This window comes from Chironomus tepperi, unplaced genomic scaffold (genome assembly GCF_022539635.2).
Source record: "Chironomus tepperi strain 1889 unplaced genomic scaffold, CSIRO-AGI_Ctep_v1 contig_335, whole genome shotgun sequence".
NCBI classification, from domain to species: domain Eukaryota; kingdom Metazoa; phylum Arthropoda; class Insecta; order Diptera; family Chironomidae; genus Chironomus; species Chironomus tepperi.
This window is the reverse complement of record NW_027226457.1, coordinates 1,138,890-1,163,952: the sequence shown is the minus strand read 5'-3', so window position 1 is coordinate 1,163,952 and position 25,063 is coordinate 1,138,890. Positions and strand designations below refer to the sequence as shown.

At 31.4% G+C, this 25,063-nt stretch overlaps 1 protein-coding gene across 4 annotated transcripts in view; it reads right to left on the bottom strand.

Annotated features, from left to right (window-relative positions):
• Positions 1-3,449: 3,449 nt before the first annotated feature.
• Positions 3,450-25,063, bottom strand: part of AdamTS-A (ADAM metallopeptidase with thrombospondin type 1 motif A) — an 88,472-nt gene continuing 66,858 nt past the window's right edge. Inside the window, exons 7-21 of one of the 4 annotated variants that reach the window (XM_070644032.1) lie at positions 21,444-21,928; positions 20,007-20,115; positions 18,517-18,613; positions 17,937-18,086; positions 15,929-16,081; positions 12,824-13,156; positions 11,389-12,715; positions 10,561-10,737; positions 9,969-10,109; positions 7,352-7,696; positions 6,783-6,926; positions 6,296-6,520; positions 5,716-6,001; positions 5,065-5,552; positions 3,450-4,466 (exon numbers count right to left, since the gene is read on the bottom strand). In XM_070644032.1, the coding sequence (XP_070500133.1) occupies positions 4,371-4,466; positions 5,065-5,552; positions 5,716-6,001; positions 6,296-6,520; positions 6,783-6,926; positions 7,352-7,696; positions 9,969-10,109; positions 10,561-10,737; positions 11,389-12,715; positions 12,824-13,156; positions 15,929-16,081; positions 17,937-18,086; positions 18,517-18,613; positions 20,007-20,115; positions 21,444-21,928 (4,556 nt within the window). In that variant the 3' untranslated portion in view covers positions 3,450-4,370. The remainder of the gene's footprint in view (positions 4,467-5,064; positions 5,553-5,715; positions 6,002-6,295; positions 6,521-6,782; positions 6,927-7,351; positions 7,697-9,968; positions 10,110-10,560; positions 10,738-11,388; positions 12,716-12,823; positions 13,157-15,928; positions 16,082-17,936; positions 18,087-18,516; positions 18,614-20,006; positions 20,116-21,443; positions 21,929-25,063) is intronic. The other 3 variants (XM_070644033.1, XM_070644035.1, XM_070644034.1) reach the window with 3 other exon arrangements.

Sequence of the window (25,063 nt, the reverse complement as noted above, 5' to 3'; positions counted from 1 at the left end):
CCTCTTGTTCATTAGAACTTGAACTCTAACCATTACGCCACCACGGCATATTTATTATATTTTTACTATTGGCAATTTATAATATTAATAAAAAGTAATTATTTGATATTATTATTATAATTATTAATATTATCAAGAAATTTATATATGAACTTTAATTTAAATTTAATTTCTAATAATTAAGGAATAGTTTTTTCGACACTTTTCATAAAACAAAAATTTTTAGTGAAAATGCGTGATGTAAAATATTAAACTCCAAGAAAACATTGGAAATTAACTTAGAAAAGTGTGAAAATGGAAAATTCTGTCTTTATTTATAAATTATCAAAAAAGTATGAAAAAGAATTGAAAATGTACGACAAAAAAAAGTTGGAAAATTTGAGACTTGAACTCATGATCGGCTTGGAATTTTTGAAGAATAAAATTTTTAAGGACCACGTAAAAATTACGTACGTAATGCGCGTAAAGCGCGTAAAGCGCGTACGAAAAATTAATTAAAATTAATTAATTATAGCATAACTAAGCTATATTGTGATTAATTAATGCTTGAATATTGCATTGTCATCGAGAATACACATCCATAATAAATTTCGGCTCGATTGGAGCAGTAGAAGTGGTCGAAAATTCAATCGCAAGATTTGAACAAGACAAACAGACAAACAGACAGATAAGAAAGCAAGTTAAGAAAAACGATGTAAAATACGACTAGAACAATGAAGAAAATGTCATGAACCGCATATACGGCGCTTTAGATCGGAGCTTACTAACAAGATGTAATATGAAAAGTAAAAGGTTGCCAACCACTGGACTAGAAGACAGGATTATGACTGAAAATCAAAAATTTCAATAAACCTTACTCATGAATGATACCGAAAAAGTTACGAAACATTCATTAAAATTATATGCTGTAAATGGCGAATGTGCTGTAAATCATAATTAAAAGACGCATTGTGATTTTTTATGGATTTTTTTTTCTTTATACTTTTTCTGATAAAAAATAATTTATTAAAAGGCACAAGACTATCATACAATGTGTGTGTTTGTGTGTGTGTGTGTGGTTTTGAAACATATACATCATCATTATTATTAATAATTAAACTTTTTTTCATCAAAACTTTTTATTATCTTTTTGCAAATGCAGCTTTTGGTTTTTAATTAATTATATAAAAATTATTTTCAATTATTAAGAGATTGATTCTTCAGCATATGGAACGACAAATTAGTTAACAGAAATGAGAAAGCAACTGACTGTGCCGCTTATTATGTCATTGAGCTACTCTTCCATTTTTGTACTACTTGTGTTGCCTACTGAAGACCTTTTTGTTTAATTCAATAAATAAGCGAAATTATTCTTTATTGTGTTGTGCCTAATTCACTGCTAAGCGTCACATATATTATTTATAAGAATTAATTATCGAGCATCTTTGAACACAATTTCTAGTATTTTTAAAATAATTTGACATTTGAAAATTCTCGATTTTTTTTTTTTTTATTTTCATGGTGAACATTCAAGCTGCCGCAACTTTTTTTTAATTATTTTATTTTTTATTTAAATTGTGTTAAAAAAATTTCTCATTGTTATCAATCTAAAAATTGGTTTTTGTACTTTTTTATTAATAAAAAAAATTTTTAATTTAATTTTTTTGAGATTTTTTTCATTAAATTTTATTATTTTATTTTATTTTAATTTTTTTTTTTGAAATTATTTATATTAATGCTGTCAAAGCAACAAAGTTAATTTTCTTATAAAAGAATGAAAAAAAAAAAATTGATAGATAGTTTGAAATCTTATACAAATGGAATTGAGTTTAGTTTTTCTTTTTATTCATTCGGCGAATTTTGAAGATAAGTTAAGTTAAGGTTGTAGTTTTTTAGGGGGGATTAGGGTAAATTTATCAAAAAACTAAAATTCTACCTCACCTCAATAAAAATCAATCAACTATAGGATTTGAACCTTATAATTCGTTATTTCTTCAATTTAAAATTTGAATGCATTCTATAGGTTTTTTTAATTTAAATCAATTTAACTTAAAATACAATTTAAGGAAAATTTTGAAAACTTTTTCATATTTGGTCCTAATGTCGATACAATCGAATACCGAAAAACACGAATTTGAGAGAGTTTCACACTAAATTTGGGACTTTATGGTTTTAGAATTGTGCAAAAAATGAGAAAAACCCTAATCGATTTACTATGATTTCTCTATGATAGGAAATCCCGGAAAAGTCCCGAAAATCTTCCGGAACCGAGACTTCGGGAAAGCATATACATACAGAGCTCTAAGTCGACTCAGCATTCATACGAAGTCGAGTCTCCTTTTTCATTTAAAGTACTAGTCAACTTCGAACTCTCATGAAAATTCTCAAATTAAACCTGGGTGGACAAAAATCCTTTAAAACTAGTCATTAATTAGACATTAAAATGTCTTTAATTAATTATAACGCAATTTTGTCCTCTCAGAAACCTCAATTTCAAAGGTTCAAATCTTAAAGAGACAATTAGTTAACTTGCTTAAATTACCCTCAATCCTCCTCACAATCTACCACACCTTACAAACTTACTTCATAATTTCTTTAAATTTTTCATTTCATTTGTTTAACATTTTTAAAAATTTAGCATGTACGCGTGTTGATAATTATCACTCTTACATATTTTCCTTCCACTCATATTTCTTCTCATGTGTATATTTATAAAAATTAATTAGTATAGATGGATTTTTACTGGAGATGTGCAAGAGATGAAGTGCGTTAGAAAAAAAAATATATAGACTTTATTCATATTTTTGAGTATCTCGGCAGTATTTTTTCTTTTAAATATTTCGATGATTGTTTCTCAAATTTCCCTACTTACAATTCTGAATGGACGATAATGAACACTTGAATTTGCTTCATTTTTTTTATTAATTTTTATTATTTTTTGATTGCGAGCTACACAATGCTATCTTTAACAAGCTCAGAATTGTTATAATTAATAGCTAGAATAGCTGCTTGTTGTATACTTGAGTGCATTTTTCGTATTTTTTTATAAATCATAATGGACCAAGTAAGTAATTTTAAAGGCAATTCTTAATATCATGGCAATTTTTTGAGGGGTTTTCGAGAGTTCCTTGAAATTTTTATTATTTTTTGAAATTTCATCAACAATTTTTTTCTTCTCAAAAAGTGATTTCATCACTAAAATAGCTGCAATTTATACTGACCCAGTAACCGGAATATTTTTAATTGATTTTTTGGTGGATGTATGGGAGATTGGATTTGTTCGAGGCACGCACATGGGAAGATGTTGTGGTATTGAGAGGGTTTTGTTTAGGAATGAATGGGGTTTGGAGGGTGTTGGGATGTGAATAAGGATAAGGCTACTAAGATGCCAGTTGACCAGTACTGTCCAACCATAGTCTTAGACCTAGTACTTGGCGATAGCCTGGTGTTTTATAGCCGCACAAGTTGCCCACGATTGCCTTTGACCATACCATGACTCCCCCACATAACCTCCAAAACCCCCCAAATCCATAACACAAATTAATTCAGCTATTAGTTAAATGAAATTCAAAATTTAGGTGGAATAGATGGAAAGTCAAAAAATTTGTCGTTTTGATGGAACTCGGATGGCCATTAATTTTGATGCTGCTTGGAAATGACTAGGAATCACGAATTTCTCTATTGTATAATGGTATATCTTACTAAGATTCACAGTAATTTACATTAATTTAAGTAGACTTATGTCTGAATAATGTTAGTAATAGTAAAAAAAAATCTGAACTAAAATGAGGCACTTAACATCTCATCGCTAAAGCTTTACCTCGGGACAAGAAAATCCTCAACTGAATGGGAACTTCAAAAACCCCACAGACGCAAAATGGAGTCGATGGTCCAACGTCATACGTGCATTTCAGTTTCTTCTACATTTTTATTATTATTAATTTTCTACAGTTTTACAAATTTTACATTTTACAGTTTTTTTTTTCAATTTTTTTTTCATTATATTTCATTAAATTTTAATAACATCAGTTGCTCGATAAAACGGAGCAACTTGTCATTTGCATTATTTTGTTATTGAAATTATTTTTTTGGTAGAGATCATTTTTCAATTATTTAAGGCACAATTGAAAATGCTTAAGATATACGTTTGTGGTTGCCCTTATTCTCCCAAAAAATATTCTTAAAAAGGAGAAGCTTTCTTAACGAAAATTATCTCCCTCTGTCTCTAGCTGACTATTCTCATCTCGGTCATGCGAAAATTAAATAATCATTGTTGTGTTTTTGTTTTTTAAATACATAATAATAATAAAAAATCCTAACAACATTTTTTCACTTCAAGTACTGACTGACTTCATATTATCTCAATTTAAATACATTTTTTTTTAATTACTTCAAAGTACGTCTAAGTAGATACCTCGGTGCGTTGGCCGACATGTCCCGCAATAGCCGCCGCATCGAGCTCTGACTTTGTGATATGGCTTTTCGAGCTGTGAAATAAATAATAAACAAAAGGAACAACGATTAGGAAATGATTGTTTGAAGTTCAAGGTTTAGACACTGCTGGAGGCTATTTTGGCGATGTAAAGGTTGTTGGAATTTCAATAACTGAATATTTAGTAGCTTTGTATTGTGTTTATGATTAGATTTGGCAGAAATAAACACGAAAACAAATGATTTGGTCTATTTTTGAAATTTAACGGATTTCTCAGATTCGAATTTTGATGCAACTTTTTCAAAACCCTACAATTTTATTGTAAGGTTCTGGTATTTTGTTTTGGTAAAAATAAAGTGAAAAGTTCAGTGAAAATCAACATAATTACAGTTTTAAGGAGCTGAATCAAGTAATCTCTTGATAAACTACACAGTAAGTATAGACAAAATCAAGTAATATAATTAAAAGTAAGCAGAACATCCTGACAAGCAAACAAATCATCAACTCGTAAGCAACTCATCATTGAGCACAGATTGACGATCCTACATCCAATTAAAATAACAATACATCCGATCAACCCAATCCTCATCAATTAATAGCCAACAATTAAGTGTCTACGCCTCATATTCATGCGTGTGACAAGCACAAATTACCCTAATTTGATATTCTATTGTTGAATTTGTTCCATTCGCTTCCCACATCATGTTCGGTCGTATTCTGAAGCCAGTGCCTTCCAAGTTAACAAAGAAATCACCTTGTGGACACGAGCCAGAATTGCTGTAACAATCACCGCCCGTTGCATATTTCTGCGGTCTTCCGACCGTATGCGAAAATTGATAATCATCGTCAATTATTTGAAGTGTGTTGATGTTGATACGAACTTTATTAAATCTCGTTGTGCCATAATGAATGGACTCGTCATGAATGCCCTTCCCATTTTCGCATTTCGACATATCAGTTGTACGCTTACTGTAGAATAATGAATAGTTTTCCTGATTTCCTTTCCGTAATGTTACGAATTCCGATGGACTATCTGAATTCATATTATGACAATAAATTTCCACTTCACGCCCTCGAATATTGATTTTATATTCGCCATCCGTTCTCGTTCGCTTGTAGTGTTGGATACTCTTGCATGAACCTAAATCATGCGATGTTTGAATTGAGATAATAAAAGAAATATTTTGTTTAATAAATTAACTTAGTAGGGCAATAAAGGAAGTGCTTGGTAGGTCATCAACTCAGGGGTATAAGCTAGCTTTACCTACGTCCTGTAAAGAAAGTTTAACTGAAAAATAACTCACAGTTTGGTGGTGCATTACATCTCTGTCGTGAAATTGGTTTGTCTTCATCGGGACAGTTGGTAGCTGCTTTATTCTTATATCCATCCCAACATGTAATACGTCTCTTCTGATAGCCAGCACAAGTGCAATTTTTCCACTTTCCGTACCGCCAACGGCAATGATTTTTATTTTCGCATTGTTTGTATTTAATAGGACGCTGTTCGGTACATTCATTCGGCGATTCGATATGTCCGTTTGTGCACGTAACGTTTCTTGTTGTATAACCTGAGCCGCATCCACTAGAGCACTGTGAATGGAAATTGAAAGAAGATAATAATTAATATGAGGAGATTTTTCATATTTTTTTTTATTGCAAAAGAGATGAATCGTCATCTTTGATGTCTTTCTTCTGCATCTTATTAACATCATCTCATCTCTGAGGTCTTTAGGGGTCTTATAAAGAAGCATAAATTGAGATATTGTAAATCATCACGCTTTGCATATCATAAAGGTCAATAATAATAAAATATATGTGTTTTTTTATATATATGTACAGTCATGCATACAATCATGGTCAGCAACAGCAGTTTGTATAACTCACCTTAAGCCACGGGCCAATCACCCATCTAAATGCATGAATGCATGGCTGTTTGTTCTTACAAACTTTCTTCGATCTCTCATATGCTGGCTTTTCCATATGGGCACAATATTTAGGATCGACGCGTGTACCATTTTTAATTGGATGTGGATTGTCCAATGATTTTGGATATAGACGCATGCAAACAGCTTCCTTTGTTCGATAACCTGTTCCACAATTTGCTGAACACTGTTTTGATACATTTGGCAAGAAGAAAGTTAGATATATTAGAATGTGAACCATTTAAATGCAGCATATTTGATAAAATTCTTGAAAGCTATACAGCATGTCCTTCAACCTTTCCATCTATCTTTTTATGGAACAATAAAACAAAATTCCATTAAACAAATAAGTCATAAAAAAAATGTTTTCTTTCTCATTATGTCGTGTGAAATTGGATGGATGGAATCATACATAGCTTTCAAGGATTTTAAAAAGTTGTAATGCATACTGGTTTCCATATAGCTCTCCATCTAAAGTGACAACATGCTTCGGACTTATGAGGTTCCATTTCGAGAGGACATTGATCTTTCAAAATATTGCCACGATGATCTTGACAAACAACTTGACGTTCGCGCTTACACTCGTTAGTACACTAAATATTGATATAGATGATATGATAATGATATAAAAATACATTTAGAATTAATTAATGAATTTTTTTAAATAGATTTTTGTTTTTGTTTTTTTGGGGAAGGAAATGTGATGTGCTTAAGGAAGTTTTCATTTTTTAGTATTGATCAAATTAAATTGTTATGAAAAATTCAAATTTAACGGTCACAAAAAATTCAAATTTGAACGGTCAAGAATGTTCAAATTGTCTAACGGTTATGAAAAATTCAAATTTTAACGGCAATGAAAAATTCAAATTTTAACGGTTTTTTGCATTTTAAATTAAACCGTCTGCAAATTCAACTTTTTACACATCAAATTTCCTTCCTTTATGTCTTCTAATCTTTTCAAAAATGTGTTTCTGTGTATGTGTATGGTGTAGACAATTGTGCATACTAATCAACATACCTTTCCCCATTTTCCCCAATTCCATTGTGGACACCTAAACTCATTACAATTCGTAACATTAACAGGCTTTTGCGTCTGATCACAGAGATGATCTTCAACGATATCGAAATTTGACTGCGGATCTGTACATTTAACTGTTCTAATTTTCCTTCCACCCTTCTCTCCGCAAGAGACTGAACACTCGCCCCATCGACCCGTTCTCCATTCATATTTTGCAATCATTGGTGTGGTAGTTTCAATGTAATTAACATTGTTTAAATTAAATACTGTTGTTGTGGGGTCAGTAAATCTTGGAATAAATCGATTTCGTGCTGCTGAAACATCTACTATAGACGTTTTCTGAACCTAGATTGTTGATTTTATTATTTATTCAACATACAGAGAACGAAAATAGAAATTGCAAAAGAGATGTGTAAACATAAATTGTGGAATTAAATTTCTATTATGGACGAGAAGAAAAGTCAATTATCGATTAAAAATGTTAGCGCTGTTCACTGTGTGGGAAATTGGCTTGAGATATTGTGAATTGTGGCTGATTGTCTGTAAAATGATTAGTTCATGTTTAAAGTCGGTCATTTTTTGAACAATTTTGCTCAGTTTTGGTCTCTGTTGCTCAGTTTTGGTCTCTGTTGCTCAGTTTTGGTCATTGTTGCCCAGTTTTGGACATTGTTTCTCAGTTTCAGTCAATGTTGCTCAGTTTTAGTCAACTTTGCCCAGTTTTGGACATTTTTGCTCAGTTTTAGTCGGGCAGTTTAAGTCTTTTGCTCAGTTTTGGTCAACAATGCTGTTTTGACAATGTTGCTCAATTTTGGGCATTTTGCTCAGTTTTAATCATTCTTGTTAAGTTTTGGTCATTTTGACTCAATTTTTGTAGTTATTGGTCAAATCTAGTCAACTTTCGAGAATCAATTGACCTACAAATCTCAATAAACACTCAATCCTCATTTCCCACAATAAAAAAACAGCGTCATCAGCCAATCAACCATCAATATTGACTGTCAAACTTCCATTTCAATGTCGATAAGAAAAGACTTTTTCTTCTCATCTTAATTTCTTCTGTACATCCTAATGTGTATTTTACTAAAGTCATATGTATGTTTGTTTGTTATTATTAAAAGCATAAAAGCAATTTAATTAATCAAAAAAATGAAAAGAGTGAGAAGGAAACGAGAGGAAAGAGGAAAGAAAAGATTGAAAAACATAAAACAAAATTAAGTAACATTAAAGTTCATCTCATAAAACATATTGCGTTACGATAAATGATGGAGAAGAAATGCTTATAAAATGTATGATGAAAAGATAAAATTAAGATAAATAAAATATGAAAGTAATAAGAAGACAAGTTATGAGCATAGTTTTAGTGGATAAAGTTGGGACATTTGGCATCGATTTGGGTATTTTAATAGAGTTAAATGAATCTAGTTTGATGACATAAAAATACTTTGATTTTAGTGTCGACAATGCGACTTTATGGAGTCAAGATAAAAGAGATTCTCAATGGATGAGATTCTTCTTTAATTTGGACATAAATCCTTTAAATTATAATCCATTAAATATCGAATTTCTCACGGTTTAATATGAATGAATCACTGCAGAAATTTCAACTTCAAACTCAAGTAGGATCCACGTGTATACACTGAAAATTCATCATATTCTCATTATCATATTCTTAAGAGATGCGGGCACTTGAAGCATTTATCAAAAAAGTTGATTTCTCCATCAAAAAGTTATTAAGATTGATTCTACTTTCAAGTTCATTTCTGTTGCGAATTGATTGCATTTTACTCGAATTTGAAGTGATTGATAATCTTCCATTAAGGATTAAGACATTTTTAATGTGGACTGCATGGAAATCGAAGGTTTTGGTATTGGACAAGCATTTAAAGTCTAGATTCTTAGTCGAAGTCACCAAACTATCAGTTTAGCAGGAAAAATCTTCAATTATCCACAAAAAATGCGCTTTAATCCTTCAATCTTTCCTTACTTCTGACTTCTTAATTTTCATTAAATGCGAAATGAGTAAGAGACAGAAACGAGAGAATGTAATGAATGAAAAAAAAAATGAATGAATGTTGTAATGAATTAAGAAAAAACTAATAAGACAGCGGATAGATAAAGATAAGAATTAATAAATAAATTATACACGTATTATAATGAAAGCCAATCAATGAATTTACCTTCTAAAATAAATTTAGTTTTCTGTTTTTGGTCTTAACTGTTTTTATTAGCGCACTTTTGCATGATAGTTGGTGAATTTTGAGGCATTTTCTGGTGATTTAAACTTACTCATTTTCGAAAATGAAAACTTAATTTTCGAAAGTGAAAAGTTGATTTTCGAAAGTGAAAAGATTTATTTTCGAAAGTGAAAAGTTGATTTTCGAAAGTGAAAAGTTAATTTTCGAAAGTAAAATTTCAATTTCGAAATTGAAAAACTCAACTTTTTAAAATATTTATTCAAAATTCCATCCAAACAAATGCAAAAATGCGCTATAGTCACCCAAGTTATTGTCTCGTGTCAAGGATGACCTTCATACTTAATAATTTCTCTCTTATGAAATATTGCAAAAGATAAAACAAAATATAAACAAAATTCAAATTTTTTTCATTATCTACTTACAGAATCACATTTCGGCATAATGCATTGTTTAATGATTTCTTTAGGTTGTGGACTTGAACAGAGCGAAGGATTTACAATTTCATTATTTTGTTTGCAATAAATTACGGTCGTTTGCTGACCTATTCCACATGTAACGGAACACTAGACAGGAACACAAATGATTATGATACATAGTCGTTAAATAAAAATTAATATTAACAAAATTAATAAATGAGCATGTAAATCGACAATGGACATCTAAAGGATATATATAGTATGTGTATATGTTCTATAGAGTTCAAGCCAATCAGTAAAAGAAAAATTTTCAATTCCAATCAGTAAAAAAAGGTGAGAAGAAATTTTTGCTTCAATTTTGAATTTTTCTTCATTAAAATAACTTAAATTTAGGGCCAAAAAAGTCGTCCAAATAAGGCAAAGAAAAATTTTTTCTCAAAAATGCAAATCAAAATGTTAAATTAATATGTTTTTGGAAGCCAAGACAAGATCAATACTGATATACAAAATGTTTGTTTTTTTTTGTGATATTCATTTCGATCTAATACAAATAAAATTTATGGTTTTTCATTTAAATGCTAATAAAAAAAGAACTTACGGGAGAAGAGTCTCCGTACGCCCACTCTGCACAACTGACATCTTGATTGCAATATCGAACCAGCTCTTCACGACGCAGGTGACTACAGTATTTTTCATGAACTTGTCGACGATGAACCGGATCTGATAAGCACATGGAAGTTCGGTTCTGCTTGCCTCCACCACACGATCTCGAGCACTGCTCATGTAAATTGTTTTATTTTAGGGAAGAGATAAAGGAGAAGAATGGAGGATAAGAAGAAAATTTACAAAAATTGAAAACATCTTAATCGATTTCTTGCGATTCTTGGGATTTATTGATTAGTTCTGTAACATATGTTTGTTCGAAATTGAGATTGATTTTCGAAAATTTGAACTAATGTTCATTTTTTGAATATGGAAATTCGAGTTCTATTTTCGAAAATTCGAACTCGAATTTTTTTTCTCGAAAATTCGAATTCGAGTTTCGTTTTCGAAAAATCGAACTCAAATTCAGTGATCAAAAACTTGAATTTGAGTTCTGTTTTCGAAAATTTAAGCCGAAAATTCGAATTCGTTTTCGAAATCAGCTTTCGATTTCGAAAGTTGAAACTTGTTTGTTCATTAAATTCAGTTACAAATCCATTAAAAAAATCAGATAAAAGTCATTAAAAACACTAAAAGTAAGACACAAGACTTCAATTAAACAAATTTCCTGAAAGATCCAAAAGATAACATTCACAAAATGAACAAATTATTTTCTCATGTATCTAATTAATCTCCAAAAAAAGATTCCAATCTTAATGCATCCATCGTGTCACATAATTAATCAATTAATCCATTCAAAATGTATACAAAAGAAACAACTCACCGGACTCCATTCACCGTAGAACCAAAGAACTTCATTGCACGCCTGTGAGCATGGCTCAAATGTTGTTGTCTCTGAACGATGAGGACAATGATTCCTATCGACAATCTTATATTGTTGATCACTTCGGTCGAAACGTTGCACGCATTCATATTTAATTGTTCGATTTCCATCGCCACAATTGACTGAACAATCAGATTTATATACCTGCCATCCCAATCGACAATCAGTATTGCATTCACGATAATCGTCGTATGGTTTTGCAGTACTACGGCAATAATTCTCGTTAACAATCGTTTTTGAATTGGACTCGACGCATGATGCCTTTCGAATTTGCTTGCCATGACAAATATTACTGCAATTAGTCCATTCTTGCATTTGCCATCCATACTGTTTCTTAACCGTATTATAATCATTATTATTACTGTTGTAATTGTTAGTAATTTGATTTGTTAAGACATTCTTTCCCATATCAGATCGAGTATATGAGAATTTAATGACATAATCTTCAATCCTTGTAGGCGGTGTGAACGATAAAATGTCAATTTTTAATTCACGTTTCAACTGTAACGCGTAGGTTGAGTTTACGCGTTCAAATGAACTTTTACCACCGTTATATTCCAATGTCACGCCACCATAATAAATCTTCTTATGATTCCCTTCAATATGATGTAAATCGTTGAGAATGTAGTTGTCCTGATCGTCTCTCAATGCAATATAATTACGGTCATCTTCAAGACCAGCTTGAAGAATTTCAATGTTTGTAGCACCCTTTGGAATTGTCACAACAGGAAATATAAAGTAGTTACTTTGATAATTTGCCTTCTCGCGGAATTGGTAATGCGTCAAATTGCCATAATAGCTCTCACATGTCTCATTCTTGCCTTTGCACACGCCACACATATCCACTTCGGCTGTTGAGTAAAGTTCATTGTCACATCCAGCCGGAACACAAAGACCGTTGATGCATTTATCAAATGTATTGTATGAACATGGAGTTCCATCAACAACTCGATTAGCAAGCTCAAAGTATGATGATGTCTCTTCCAATCGACAGAATAGCTTGCATTCATCTTTCTCAGGCAGACCGTATTTCGGCAGCCATTTTGCATCTCTTTGTAATTCCAAATTAAATTTATTGTTATCAAAGCGACTACATTGTTCGGCACGAAAATCGAGCTTATCATCGGGACAATCTTGTGTGTTGCACGATCGATGTTGAATTTTTTGTCCGACACAGAATTTTCCACCATTTGCTGGTGTTGGATTGTCACATTTTCTGACAGCCGATTGAACGCCTCCACCACATGTTCTCGAACAATCACCAAACCTATTATATGGAAATTAGGAAGAGAGGAAGTAAACAAAAGGTTGGAAATTAGATTACTAGATCTACATCAAGTTTCGGTCATGACCCATTGGCATACAAAATACTTACTCGCTCCATTCTCCCCATCCTCCATGAATGGGTGCTAATGCCGATCGATTTCTAGTCACGCATTCACCTTTTTGACACCATTGATTCTCACCGCATGTTGTTCCATCAGCCCATGGCATATGTTGCGTACGACAACCATGATCTTCTTGATTGTTTTGACTACACCATAATCGACTACATTTAGGCATGTACGAGCAAATTCTTGCTCCATGGCCAAACACGAGCTCACATTGCTGATCATCAGTAAACTTTTCACCTGCTAACATTGTGTTGCCTGATTTCTCAATCATATTACGGTGTGGCTTATCCAATAAACAGGAGCTTTGTTCACGACTGTAAATTGATGATTGAGTTAAGATTATTACTGTTTTATTATGGCTTAATAAATGATTTTTTTCATGGGGGTTGTTCATTAATGATGGCTGAATGTTTAAGGAATATAGAGGCATACTCTATAGTGACTCAGCATTAACATCATTTATAAATCAACCCCTTATCTCTAATAAGATATTTTTTTGTATGTTTTGTCTTCCTTTTATAGTCTTTAGCAATTTATTTTCTCAGTTTCATGACATTGATCAAGTTTGATCAAGATGACAAAACAGTAAATTCATTCATTCATTTATTTATTTTATACACAGTCATTTCATTCATTAATTTTTTGGTATATTTTTCGTCTGTTTTAATAAAAATAAATATTTAATATAATTTTATTTTGGAATTGACATTGCAACAATAATGAGCATCAGTGCTCCGAAATGCAGTAGAACGACCGAAAAATGAGTAAAGAATGCTGTTCGGGCACTTTCTTTTGTAAATGTTCACATCTCGTCTTCATTAATAAGTGGTCATAAATATACATTATGTCGTCCGTGTGCCATAAGAACAGCATAACTAATGGACGAGGAAATTAGCGAAGTTGTGAAAAATTTAAGAGGACAAAGACACTGGTTTGGGGGTTCTGATGACTTTTTGAGCTTTGTGGCAATTGCATTGCTGATATTAAGAGTATTGCTGAATAGAATAAACGAGCATCTGGATCATTCCGACTCAACAGTGGGCTTTCGCAAGTGTTTTAGAGACGCTTTGACTCTTGTTTATGACTTAGGGTTTCCACTACCACTTATAAAAACTGTGAACGATTCTAGTTGGAATTGAACCTTAATCCTTATCATTCTAAAGCGAGAAAAGTTATTGAATATCGGCTTGTTGGCCCAACAACATCAAATTCCTTAACGACTAGGCTTCAGTAGGTTCAATATGACACTGGCAGAATTGCCTAGATATAGCTCAATATCCTATAGTCTGTTAGCTTCTAATAAGACTAGCTTTCCTTCCTTAGTACTAAGAATCTAGCCCACAAAATATGTTCAACCTCAGAAACTCTCCCGATTCCAGTTGAATCCCCATCCAGAACTGCATTCTCTTCAGCAACTCGGACCATACGTCGCCACATGGCAATGCATGGATGTCAACGAGATACTTTTTATCACTAGCATTTAATTGCAAACAGTACAAAGGCTCATATATTTATTTAAATTTTTTTCTGCCAGTACAGAATACATATTGTGTGTCATAATTGTTTTGTGATTTATTCAGGGCACGTTCTGATCATTAATGAACTTCATGGACATAAGTATGTACACGTAAACTTGTTGATTGGATTGTACAATTGATTATTTTTTTCCTTTGCTCTTTTTATGCACAAAAAAAATGAATAAAATAAGAAGAAATAAAAATAATTTGAGACTTGCTACTAAGAAATTAAATGCAATTGCATTTACCGAGCACGAAGTGTATCCATTCGAAATCATGCATACGAAATGAACTCGAAAAACTCTTTTATTATTTTTAAGGCAGAAACAAATTAATAAATTTGCCTGGCGCTTTGTTAAGTTTAAACAATTGTAGATTATCAGGCATTTTATTTACACGAGTGAATTTTATATCATATTTGACTACTTGTTGTGACTGCCTATGAACAAATTTTTTTATTTGAGAAAAAGGCGCAAAAATTATTCAGGCGTGAGGTCTTTCAGTCGGCGCTAGCAATTAAAAATGCAATGTGTATTCATTAAATTAAATTTTTTATTATTCGTAAGTATTTTTAAGTTTAATTGGCAGCTTTTGGGATTTGATTACGAGGTAGAGGATTTGAATTTTGAAGGGCGAAGCTCTTGGGTGAGGTTAAAGGGATGGAATTAACAGAATTTTATTGTTTTCGTTGAATCTGTTCAGATTTTCGAAGGCTAAATTTTAATTTCGAAAATGATTTTCGAATGTTAAATTTCACTTTCGAAATTCAATTTCGAATATTAAATTTCAATTTCGAAATTGATTTTCGAATGTTGAATTTTCGAAATTCAATTTTCGAATGTTAAATTTCACTTTCGAAATTAAGTTTTATTTTTAAAACAATAAATTTTCAGAATGTATCCTCTTTATTTTAAATTCAATGATTGTCATCCTCAAAAAGCATAAAATGCCCCAATAAATTTAACATTTTGCTACTTTTGGCTCCCAAATAGACTCACCATAAACATTTCTTTGTAAACACAATTCCCACATATATAAATAGACTCATTTCCCTATTTTACACTTTCAAATGTGATGCTATAGACGCACAATTGAGTAAATATTTGGAAGATTGTATTTGAATAGTCATTCGAGGCCTTACAATATACAAAAAATACAAAAAAAAATTTCTTCATATTCTACACAAATAAAGTAGAAGAATCGATTATGATTATCGTTTTATTCTGTGGTTTTTGTGGTGCGGCAGAGGTGTATATGACTATAATAATAATAGACAATTAAATCCATAGATCTAATGTGTCTACGGCTTAATCTTCGCAGCTCAATTCAATTTCGTAACAAAGCATGAAATGATCTACTAAATGTCCATGAAATTGTAAATACCATATGTATTCACACATGTATCAGCAACAGCAGCAGCAGTAGTTTAGGGTCATTAGAGTAATGAATGAGCGACCATACAATGATCAGTTAATTAATCATATACAACGTGATTTACTCATAATAATAATATATACCATTTAATAGCCTTAAATAGATAACTTTATTCTCATGATATTTGATACTTACTCTAAAAATTCGGTGGCATAGTGTCGCGAACAATTTGACCACGACCACGGATGTGTGTTATGATCTAACATGCGTGACATGATGTTTTGCTTATGGGTTCCATTGCCTCGATATTTTTCACATTTCTTGTCATCATCGTGTGGCATGTTCAGGCTACAAGTTTGTTTGGAAGATGACGGAAGAAGAAGAAGAAAAAAATTTATAAATGACAATATTAATGATGATGATGATGTACATAAAATGTTATAAATATGCTGATGCTCTTTTTTTTTGTATGTCAGCATTTATTCATAGACAGACTCAGACACAGTCTTAATTAATATGTTTTGTTTTTACGCATCATAACTATTACAAATTTCATGTCATAAAAACTCAATTTATTTTAATTCTCATACATTTTATGACTTGATTACCATTGAAAACCAGGCGAGAAAGATATTTATTAAGGTTTGAAGTCATAAAGCTCAGTCAGCAACTAATGCAAAAATTTTTATCTAGATTTTCAGAAGTCTTCGTCAAAAATGTGATCAAAAATTATAAAAAATCAAAAATTTTTATTCGTCAATAAATCAATATTGTAGTTAATTGTGATAAAGTGTCAAGAGACAAGACACTCTAGGGGGCTTTTATTGGCTTTTTTTGAGACATAATTCATCAGATCCGTTATTATAAATGTTGAACATGATTTAGAGACTTTTCGGCGTTTGACAACTTTATTGTGCAGTAAATTTAAATTAATTTATGTATTTTAATGAGTATAAGATGCTTAAGTTACGCAACATTGTATGAAAATGTTTGCAAGTCAATAATTTTACTGAATTGGATTGATTTTCAAAGTTACAAATTAACGGTAATTTCAAGTTTGAAGTAAAACTTCAGTCATTTCAGTATACATAACGGAAATTCAAAATTCAAACTTTGTACCAAACACTTTACAATTCAGTCATCTCAGTAAGTTTACATCACAATTTTCCATTCATCGAATATTTCGTAATTTATCTAGAAATTTGATCCATTAAGCTTTCAAGGTTGACCAAAAAGTTATGTATTTTAATCAATAAAATCTATCAATCACAGGTGAGTGCATAAATTTAAAAGAATGTTTCTACAAAATGTTAAAAGCTTAATAATAAAATTCTTAATTAAAGTCTCAAATTTCATGTTCTCCAGTTATATGTGCTATAAAAAAAATTACGAGACTTTATTGCCACTAAACATAAAAGCTAATATTTTCCTAACATATGTGAGTATTTACAATTTATTTATATCATACATTCACACACATATCATATGATCATCAGAAGGAAAACAACATGCGTTTAAGAAGACATAAAAAAGGGCTTACTGCTTACAATATACGAGCTGTAAGATTGAATTAATGAAATTATTAACGGATAATCAAACGTTTATTCATCAAAAAGAGCATGGTAAATTGATCCATTCGAATAAGTGAGAAGGAATATGTTTTATTTACTTTTCCGTACCAGCAAAAAAACGTGCCGAGTTAAAAAACCTCAATAATATACAGAAATATTCTTTTTTGTTCAGTCTGATATGTAATAAGCTTCATTACATTACAAAGGTATGATCGACAGATACGAGAAAAAAATATCCGTCGATTGCAAAGTGCGTGACGCTTTATTGACTGATTAAATTAACGTGCTAATTGAGCGTGTCGTTGGTGGTCTCAATTACATTATTAGCTGAGAAGGATACCGTGACGATTATGAATTTTAAATTCAAAAACTGTTTAAGGTATGAGCTCAATGAAATGAGCTAAAATATACACACACTGTGCGTTACCAATGACCTAATAAAGTTTAATGAGTTTTGTGATGAATTAGAATCGAAATCGCGACTGTGTTTGAGTTATTGAGCATTGAAGGGAGTCGTTTAAGTGATGTAAACTGCTTTGAAGGAAGTTCAAAGCTCCATTGAATTATAAATGTCTCTACATACTCGACATCACTTGCAAACGACCTCCATATTTTGATTTTTTGATACTTACACATGTCCCAATTCATGAGCGATTGTAAAGGCGGCAGACAAGCCATTATCTTGAACAATAGCACAAGAATTTGGCTTGCACATTGTACCTAATTCAGCTAAACCTAATGTATCACATTTCTTTTGATTTGCAACCCGACAAATTTGTTCCCTGTCAAAATAAAGTATAAAAGTTAAGAAAAACAAGAATTAGGGATAAAAGAAGTTTTTGTTTTGTATGACAAGATTATTCAAGAAGAAGCACAAAAAAAACTAGAGCAAAGTAGAGGGAGATGTAGCCAAAGAGATGAAACAAAATAAAACTTTTTTCCGGCATATCATAAAATTTTATGTTGTCGATTTTTTATATTGGATCTGAATTATTCATGAGAACATGAAATAACGACAGCAATCAGAGAATAAGTTTCTTCCTCTACTCTTTAATTCGCATAAACAGAAGATAAAAATTAAGATTAAAGGAATAAAATAAGTTTATATATGGATTGGATATAAAAATTAATAAAAAATGCAAATAAGAAATAGTAAATCTAAGCGAGGATAAATACTTGTCACACGATTCGAGCTACTATGATTATTCTCACCTAGTTAAAAGCAATGCCGTATCGTGCTGATAATCGTGAGTGTGCTTCAATCGGCAGAACTCTACTAGCATACTCGACGCTGAGACGCCCACACCTGCTTTGATGAAAAAAAAATTAAAAATATATAGAGAATTTTAATGAGATATAGGAAGATAGAGTTAGTCTGAGAGGTTTTTATTAGATTTGGATTTTAAACGCATTTGCCCTTGTTATGTTAAAGTGATTAAAGTGTAGTTTCATACCCCTTTATTCTAGAAAGCATTGCATTCATAAATATTCATGAATGCGTAGTTTTATACGCTTATAAAATGACTAATTCATATTTTCACATCCTTTCAAAGTAATTTTACTTAGTTTCACACCCCTTTGAGAAAACTACTTAGTTTTACACCCTTTAATGTCAATAAAACTGCAACTAAGTAAATCATCTTATCTTGACTTCCAATCAAACACTAAAGTAGACAGACAGACTCAAAAATATCTCAATCCTAACCAAAATCCTCATGAAAATGCGATTAAAATGAATGTAATGAAGAGGCGAAAATTTAATTACACGAGGACACATAATAAAAGCAGTAAAGTAAGAAAATAAATTTAATGACTGTAATGAAGTCAAGCATGTAATGCGATAAAAATCATCACGATGCACAAATTGCATTAAGAAATGCTCTTTGATATTAATTTAATATCCTCATCGTATCTTTATTTCTTGTATTGCGTTGCAAAGCTTCACTGTCATTTTTTAATTCACTTTGTGTTGTACATGATCATTATAATAAAATGAATTGAACATATATGAGATTTTAATGGGAAATAAAATAAATAAAGACCTTTTTTTCTGTTGTTTTCGTACAGAAATGCATTGGAATAATCAGTGTTGTAGGGTTATCAATTCGATTCGATTACTTTTTTTTGTGCAATTTAAAGGTCTGTAATGTTACTTTTTTGCAAATGCAATGGGAATGTAAGAACTTGTAATTGTAGACGTAGAAGGTCGTGATTTTGAAGTTTTTGTATTGAAAAATATGCATTGTGTTTAACGGAATTTTGAATTTTAAAATCTAACATATTTTTGAATTTTGAACTAGATTTCAATCTATTTCGCTTACAACTTCAAGTTTCTACATCAAAATTCAGTCTTATTTAGCTAGAATTCACAATCATCTTCAATTTATCCGACCAACAACCCTAACAGAATCCACTTGAATCCACTTAATTAGGAACAATCCATAAAAAGCCCCCAAAAACAGTCAAGAATTTCGATTATTTATTGAATTGAAAAGAAATTGCTTGTGTATTCAGCAAGGTATTCTTGTTATGATTCATTAAATTGCATTCAAAAAAGGAACTTAAAAAGAATTGCAATTTTTTTTTTCGGTATTAAAAGTTCAAAAGAAAGTAAGAGACAATAAGCAAAAGAGAAGAGCAAGTAAAGAATAAATAAATAAAAGCAGTGGAAAGAAAGAAAGAATCTTTCATTTTAAACATACCGTTAACATAACTTGCATCTGGAACTAAATCTTGCTCAATATACATTATATGCACTACGGCAATCTTTATGGAGTTTCCAATACTAGCGTCAGCATAAATACTTGATACCTGTGAGTAAATATAAGAAGAAAGAGAGAATAATATGAAATTAATGTGTAAAGTTGGATGTGATGATGCGTAAGGATTGGGGCGCATGCTTTGTTAGCGACATAACCTCAAATTTTCATATTTTATTTCAATTTTCATCGAAATTATTCCTAATATTCAATTCTAACCTCAAAGTTTTCCAAATCTCAAATATTCTACTTAAGTCACATACAATTAAGCTAACCTGACCTAACCCTAACCTCAAAACGTAAGCATAAGCTCCCTGGTCGTCCATACGTATCTCCCCCAATACCCCAATATGCCTCACTAAAACCCCTCCAATTCAACTTCCCAATGCACTCAAAAAATGAAATAAAGAGTGAAAGGAATAAGAAATGAAGTAAGTAAGCAAAGTGGAAGAAGACGACAAAGGAGCGATCGAGAGAATTAAGAAACGAAGGAGAAAGACAGAAAACACAGAATTATCAAATCTTGTTCTTGTTCATCCGCAATCTCTTCGCTGTTTGTTGGTGCTTGTATTTTTCATTTTCTCTGCTTTTTTCTGCTGAAGATAACTTCATTAATTTCATTTCAATTAATTTATCTGTCTATGAATGTACGACGGGTGAGAGAGACATTTATATGAAGAAGAAAGCAAAAAAAAGGTCTTAATGACTTTAAATCTATCTTTCAATTCGTTTTGCAATTAGCTTATAAGAGAATTATCAGAAAGTAGTCAAATAGAATTTTCTTCTTGTAAGATGATAAATATTGGAGATATTAAGGAGACTTAGTCTGTGGATCGTTGGGTAAATAGATATGTTAAGCGCATTTGGAGCATCAATCAGTTTACGGAATTAATAAGCTCAATTATTGGGTTATTAAACATGAAAGCTGACCATTCGAATTTCGAAAATTGAAAATTCGAAATTAATTCGAATTTCGATAGTTGAAAATTCGAATTTCGAAGGCAAAAAATTCAAATTTTGAAAGTTAAAAATTCGAAATTTAGGAAATTGAATATTCGAATTTCGAAGTTCGAAAGTTGAAAATTCGAATTTCGAAAGTTAAAAGTTCGAATTTTGAAAGTTAGAGCTTGTTCTCAAACTTGATCATTCTAGACACCCAGCCAATTTGCTGATACTACCCCTTCCCAATTAATAACAAGTTTAGAAAATAGGTTTACGTGCTAATTGAAATAATTAAGGTAAACATGACAACGATAACTGACATAATTCGAGATTTGGATGCGGAATGAAAAATTAGCAAAACCGTTAAAATTAGATTGTAAATTACTATATCCATATGAGATGATCGAAAAAGCATTTAACATGAATAATGATACTTACCACTGACATTAATGTCAGCACATAATTCTTAAGATTTTTGCCATGGTACTCTTGCATTTTCTTATCTACAGCTACTAATACTTCTATGGTATATTCCTTATTCTCATCCGAATTTTTTTGCTGCACATTATGCATACTATTTTGATAATGATGCTGATAATGATACATGTTATTATTAAACTGCTGCTGCTGTTGTGGTTGTTGCTGCATCATTGCTTGATATTGTCGAGCATCTCGATGATAATTCGTATTTGTTCTTGTTCGTTGCCTCTCTCGCATTTCTCGTTCGCGTAATTCTCTTTGATATTGCTCATATTGTTGCTGCCTTTGACGATGTCTTTGCAATTGCTGCTGATACGGTGATAAATGTTGATGGTTATGAATACTTCGTTTCACTCTGTGCACCAACTGAGCATTTTTCGTTTTATCATTTAAAAATTTCAATTCAACTTCTTCGTTTGTTTCTGATTCTGTTTCGTGATGATCTGTAAATTAAAGTACGAAAATTAAATTTTTTTTATATAAATTCATTTCCCTGTGCTTATAATAGAAAGGATTTTAAAGAGATTTTTCTTAATGGTGCATTCATCTCGTTAATTTACGTCTCTCACACGAGATTTATAAGACAGATAAAGCAATTAAATACAGTACATGATATGCGCGTACGAAAGAATTTCTCATGTACAAGCAAAAATCAAGACAAATGAAATGTGTTTTTAAATATTGCAAATGACATTCAATTCAATTTTCATTCATTTCCGTTTCAAAAATATGTAAATTTTTATTTAATTTTCTGCTGATCTTCTCGTTGACTTGTCATCAATTTTATTCACAGCTTGACAGCATCTCATTTAAATTGTAAGACGATTGCACGACAATCATTTTTAAATTTGTGTTTATGCACACATTATATTTATTTATATGCAGTCGATTGTCCCTTGAGTTGGAATTGGATTGGATTTGGAGGAATCGCTTAGGCTGTCAACTGCTTTAGTGTCGTCTAGCGGATGATGAGCTCAAAATCGACTCCTAGGTTGTTGAGCAAAAAATTGGCTAGAATTTTGGATCAGGGACGTAGTCAGAAATAGGGAAGGTAGGGATGGGTTTGACTCCCAACCCAATCTCCCTTGAATATGGCCAGAATGTAAATCTACTCTCCTTTAAGGCGGTTGAAGTAGCCGAAGCCTAGATGACATTAGTCTTGCATAAAACTGTATTTTACCAAGTCAGGCTCCAGGCCAGAGTCAGGTCGTCTTGAAGGCTGAATTTTTCGACCTTGTGCTTTCAGGTCTCGACTTGGAGTCCAAACTAGCTCAGACATGTGGACAGTGTTGTATCTCAGATTGAAAGCATGATCATTTGATCTCAACCCAAATCCTTCACAGGAGTGTCTGTTAAATATTACTGGACCAATATATTGAATAGACCAAATTCCTCCACAAGGGACTTCACAAAAGCTCAAGCAGCTTCAATAAAAAAGCAGCATCACTTCTCAAAGTAATCATCTTAACAACTTAATTTTTTTTGTAAAGCACTCAATGTTTGTAAACAAGTGATAAATTAAATATATATCTCGAAATTGTACATAGTAAGTAACAATGTGTAACTTGAGTTACTTGAAGTACTTTTATTTGAGTAAGTGAGAGTTTTAATGCCTTACGCAAGTGGCATATCGACAGAAAAAAAGTAAGAAATTAATGAAAATGAAACAGATAATCATTAAGTTGAATATATTAATATGCAGCTATGATCATGTGGACATTTATTTCTCCATCCAATATCAATCTCTGGTACATTATTACGACTGTAAGTCAAATTACGAATTAAAATCGTAAAGTTGTCGAGAGGCAAGCACAAAATATAATCTGTTGAGTGTCATGTGGCTACAAAAATATGTTAATTATCGCAGCATGTGGAATTACACTGAATGTACATTTTCTCTCAATCTCTCGCTCTTGCTCGACAAATGTTTTGGTGGTCTCGGTGTCTCTCGACTGTCACAAAATGTACATTTATATTTCATTCATGCAGACAAGGTGTTATCAGCACATTCCTAATCTGTCAAATTCGAATTTGAAATGAGAGAAAAATGCTAAGCATAATGAAATGCATGCACAATGTGTATGACTTGGGAAGGTAAAGACAGCAGAAATTTCTCGTTATTTGGCACGATTTTGAAATTAGCAAAATAGAATGAATAAGAGAATTGAAATTGCAGTCGAACATACAAATCATTCAATTCTATAATAACTGTATACAACAAATTGATTGTCGTACTATGCATAAAATGGACAGCAAGTTGATATTTATGGGTTGGGTAGGAGGTTGTGTAGCATTGATATGAATTACTGATTCGATAAAACTGAATTTGAATTTTTTTTCTCCATTGAGGTTCAAATTTTAATTTTCCGTTAGAATTGAATTTGAATTTTATTTTTTTCGAATTTTTTTTTTCCGTTACCGTTGAAATTCAAATTTAAATTTTCCGTTATAATTGAATTTGAATAAAAAAAATTGTCTCTGCAAAAAAATTCTAAAAAATGCCTTTATGATCTAGATTTGAAAATTCAAATTTTGATTTTTCGTTAAAATTGAATTCAAATTCTATTTTTCCGTTAAAAATTAAATACAGTCTAAGACCCAATTACATCCATTTTCTGTCATTCTCAACTTCTAACTCTTTAGAAGCTGCAATGAAATCCTAACACAATATAACTCATTCAGTCAGACAAATTGCCATCTACCCATATAAATCAATCACACACATTCGAGACTAAAAAAATTTGTCTCTGCAAAAAAATGCGCTAAAAAATGCCAATTGAGAGAGAAGGAGCATAATGTAAATACAAATACAAAAGCGCGAAAGAGATTAAACGTCACTTCATCATTCATGAATGCTGAAAATAAAAAAAAAAACGAAACGAAACAAATCATTTCCTAGACGATCAGAAAGACAGACATCGCGGCGCAAAATAAGAGGGAAAAAAAAGTTGTTTAACCACTTGATTGGATTGACTCTTGTGCACATATAGATTCGAATGAAATCTGATTTTTTTTTCGATTAACTAGCTTCCATGCCCATTCATTGAAAATGTTAATTGAAATTATTTGATCATTATTAAAGTCACAATATATCTCTATATGTATACAGGCATTTGTTGTGTATTCACAAAGATAATAGACGGATTGGGTTCGTTCATGAATGATGTCGATGCTGGTGAGGGTATAGGAGAGGGATTGAGAGTATAGAAGAGGGTTTGAGGGTAAAGAAGGGGATTTGAGAGATCATTAGGTTTATTTCAATATATGACTGAGTTATGGACTTGGAAATCCATATTATGGTTAACGTCACTTTCAAATGAACCCCATTGACTATAGCCATCGGGTGATAATGAAATATCATCAGTTAATGTTACAGAACTGGTTTTTAACATAGAAAAAAAAACAGCTAATATTTTTATTTAGTGTCACTTCAAGTCTCTAAAATTATCATATACGCCTTTTGATGATCGTCATAAATAGCCAGTATTTATGTTGTTTGTGTGAAAATAATGCTCGACAGATATTCCTCTTTCACATTCTATTATAATCGAAAAAAAATAATAATATGAAAAGGCTTT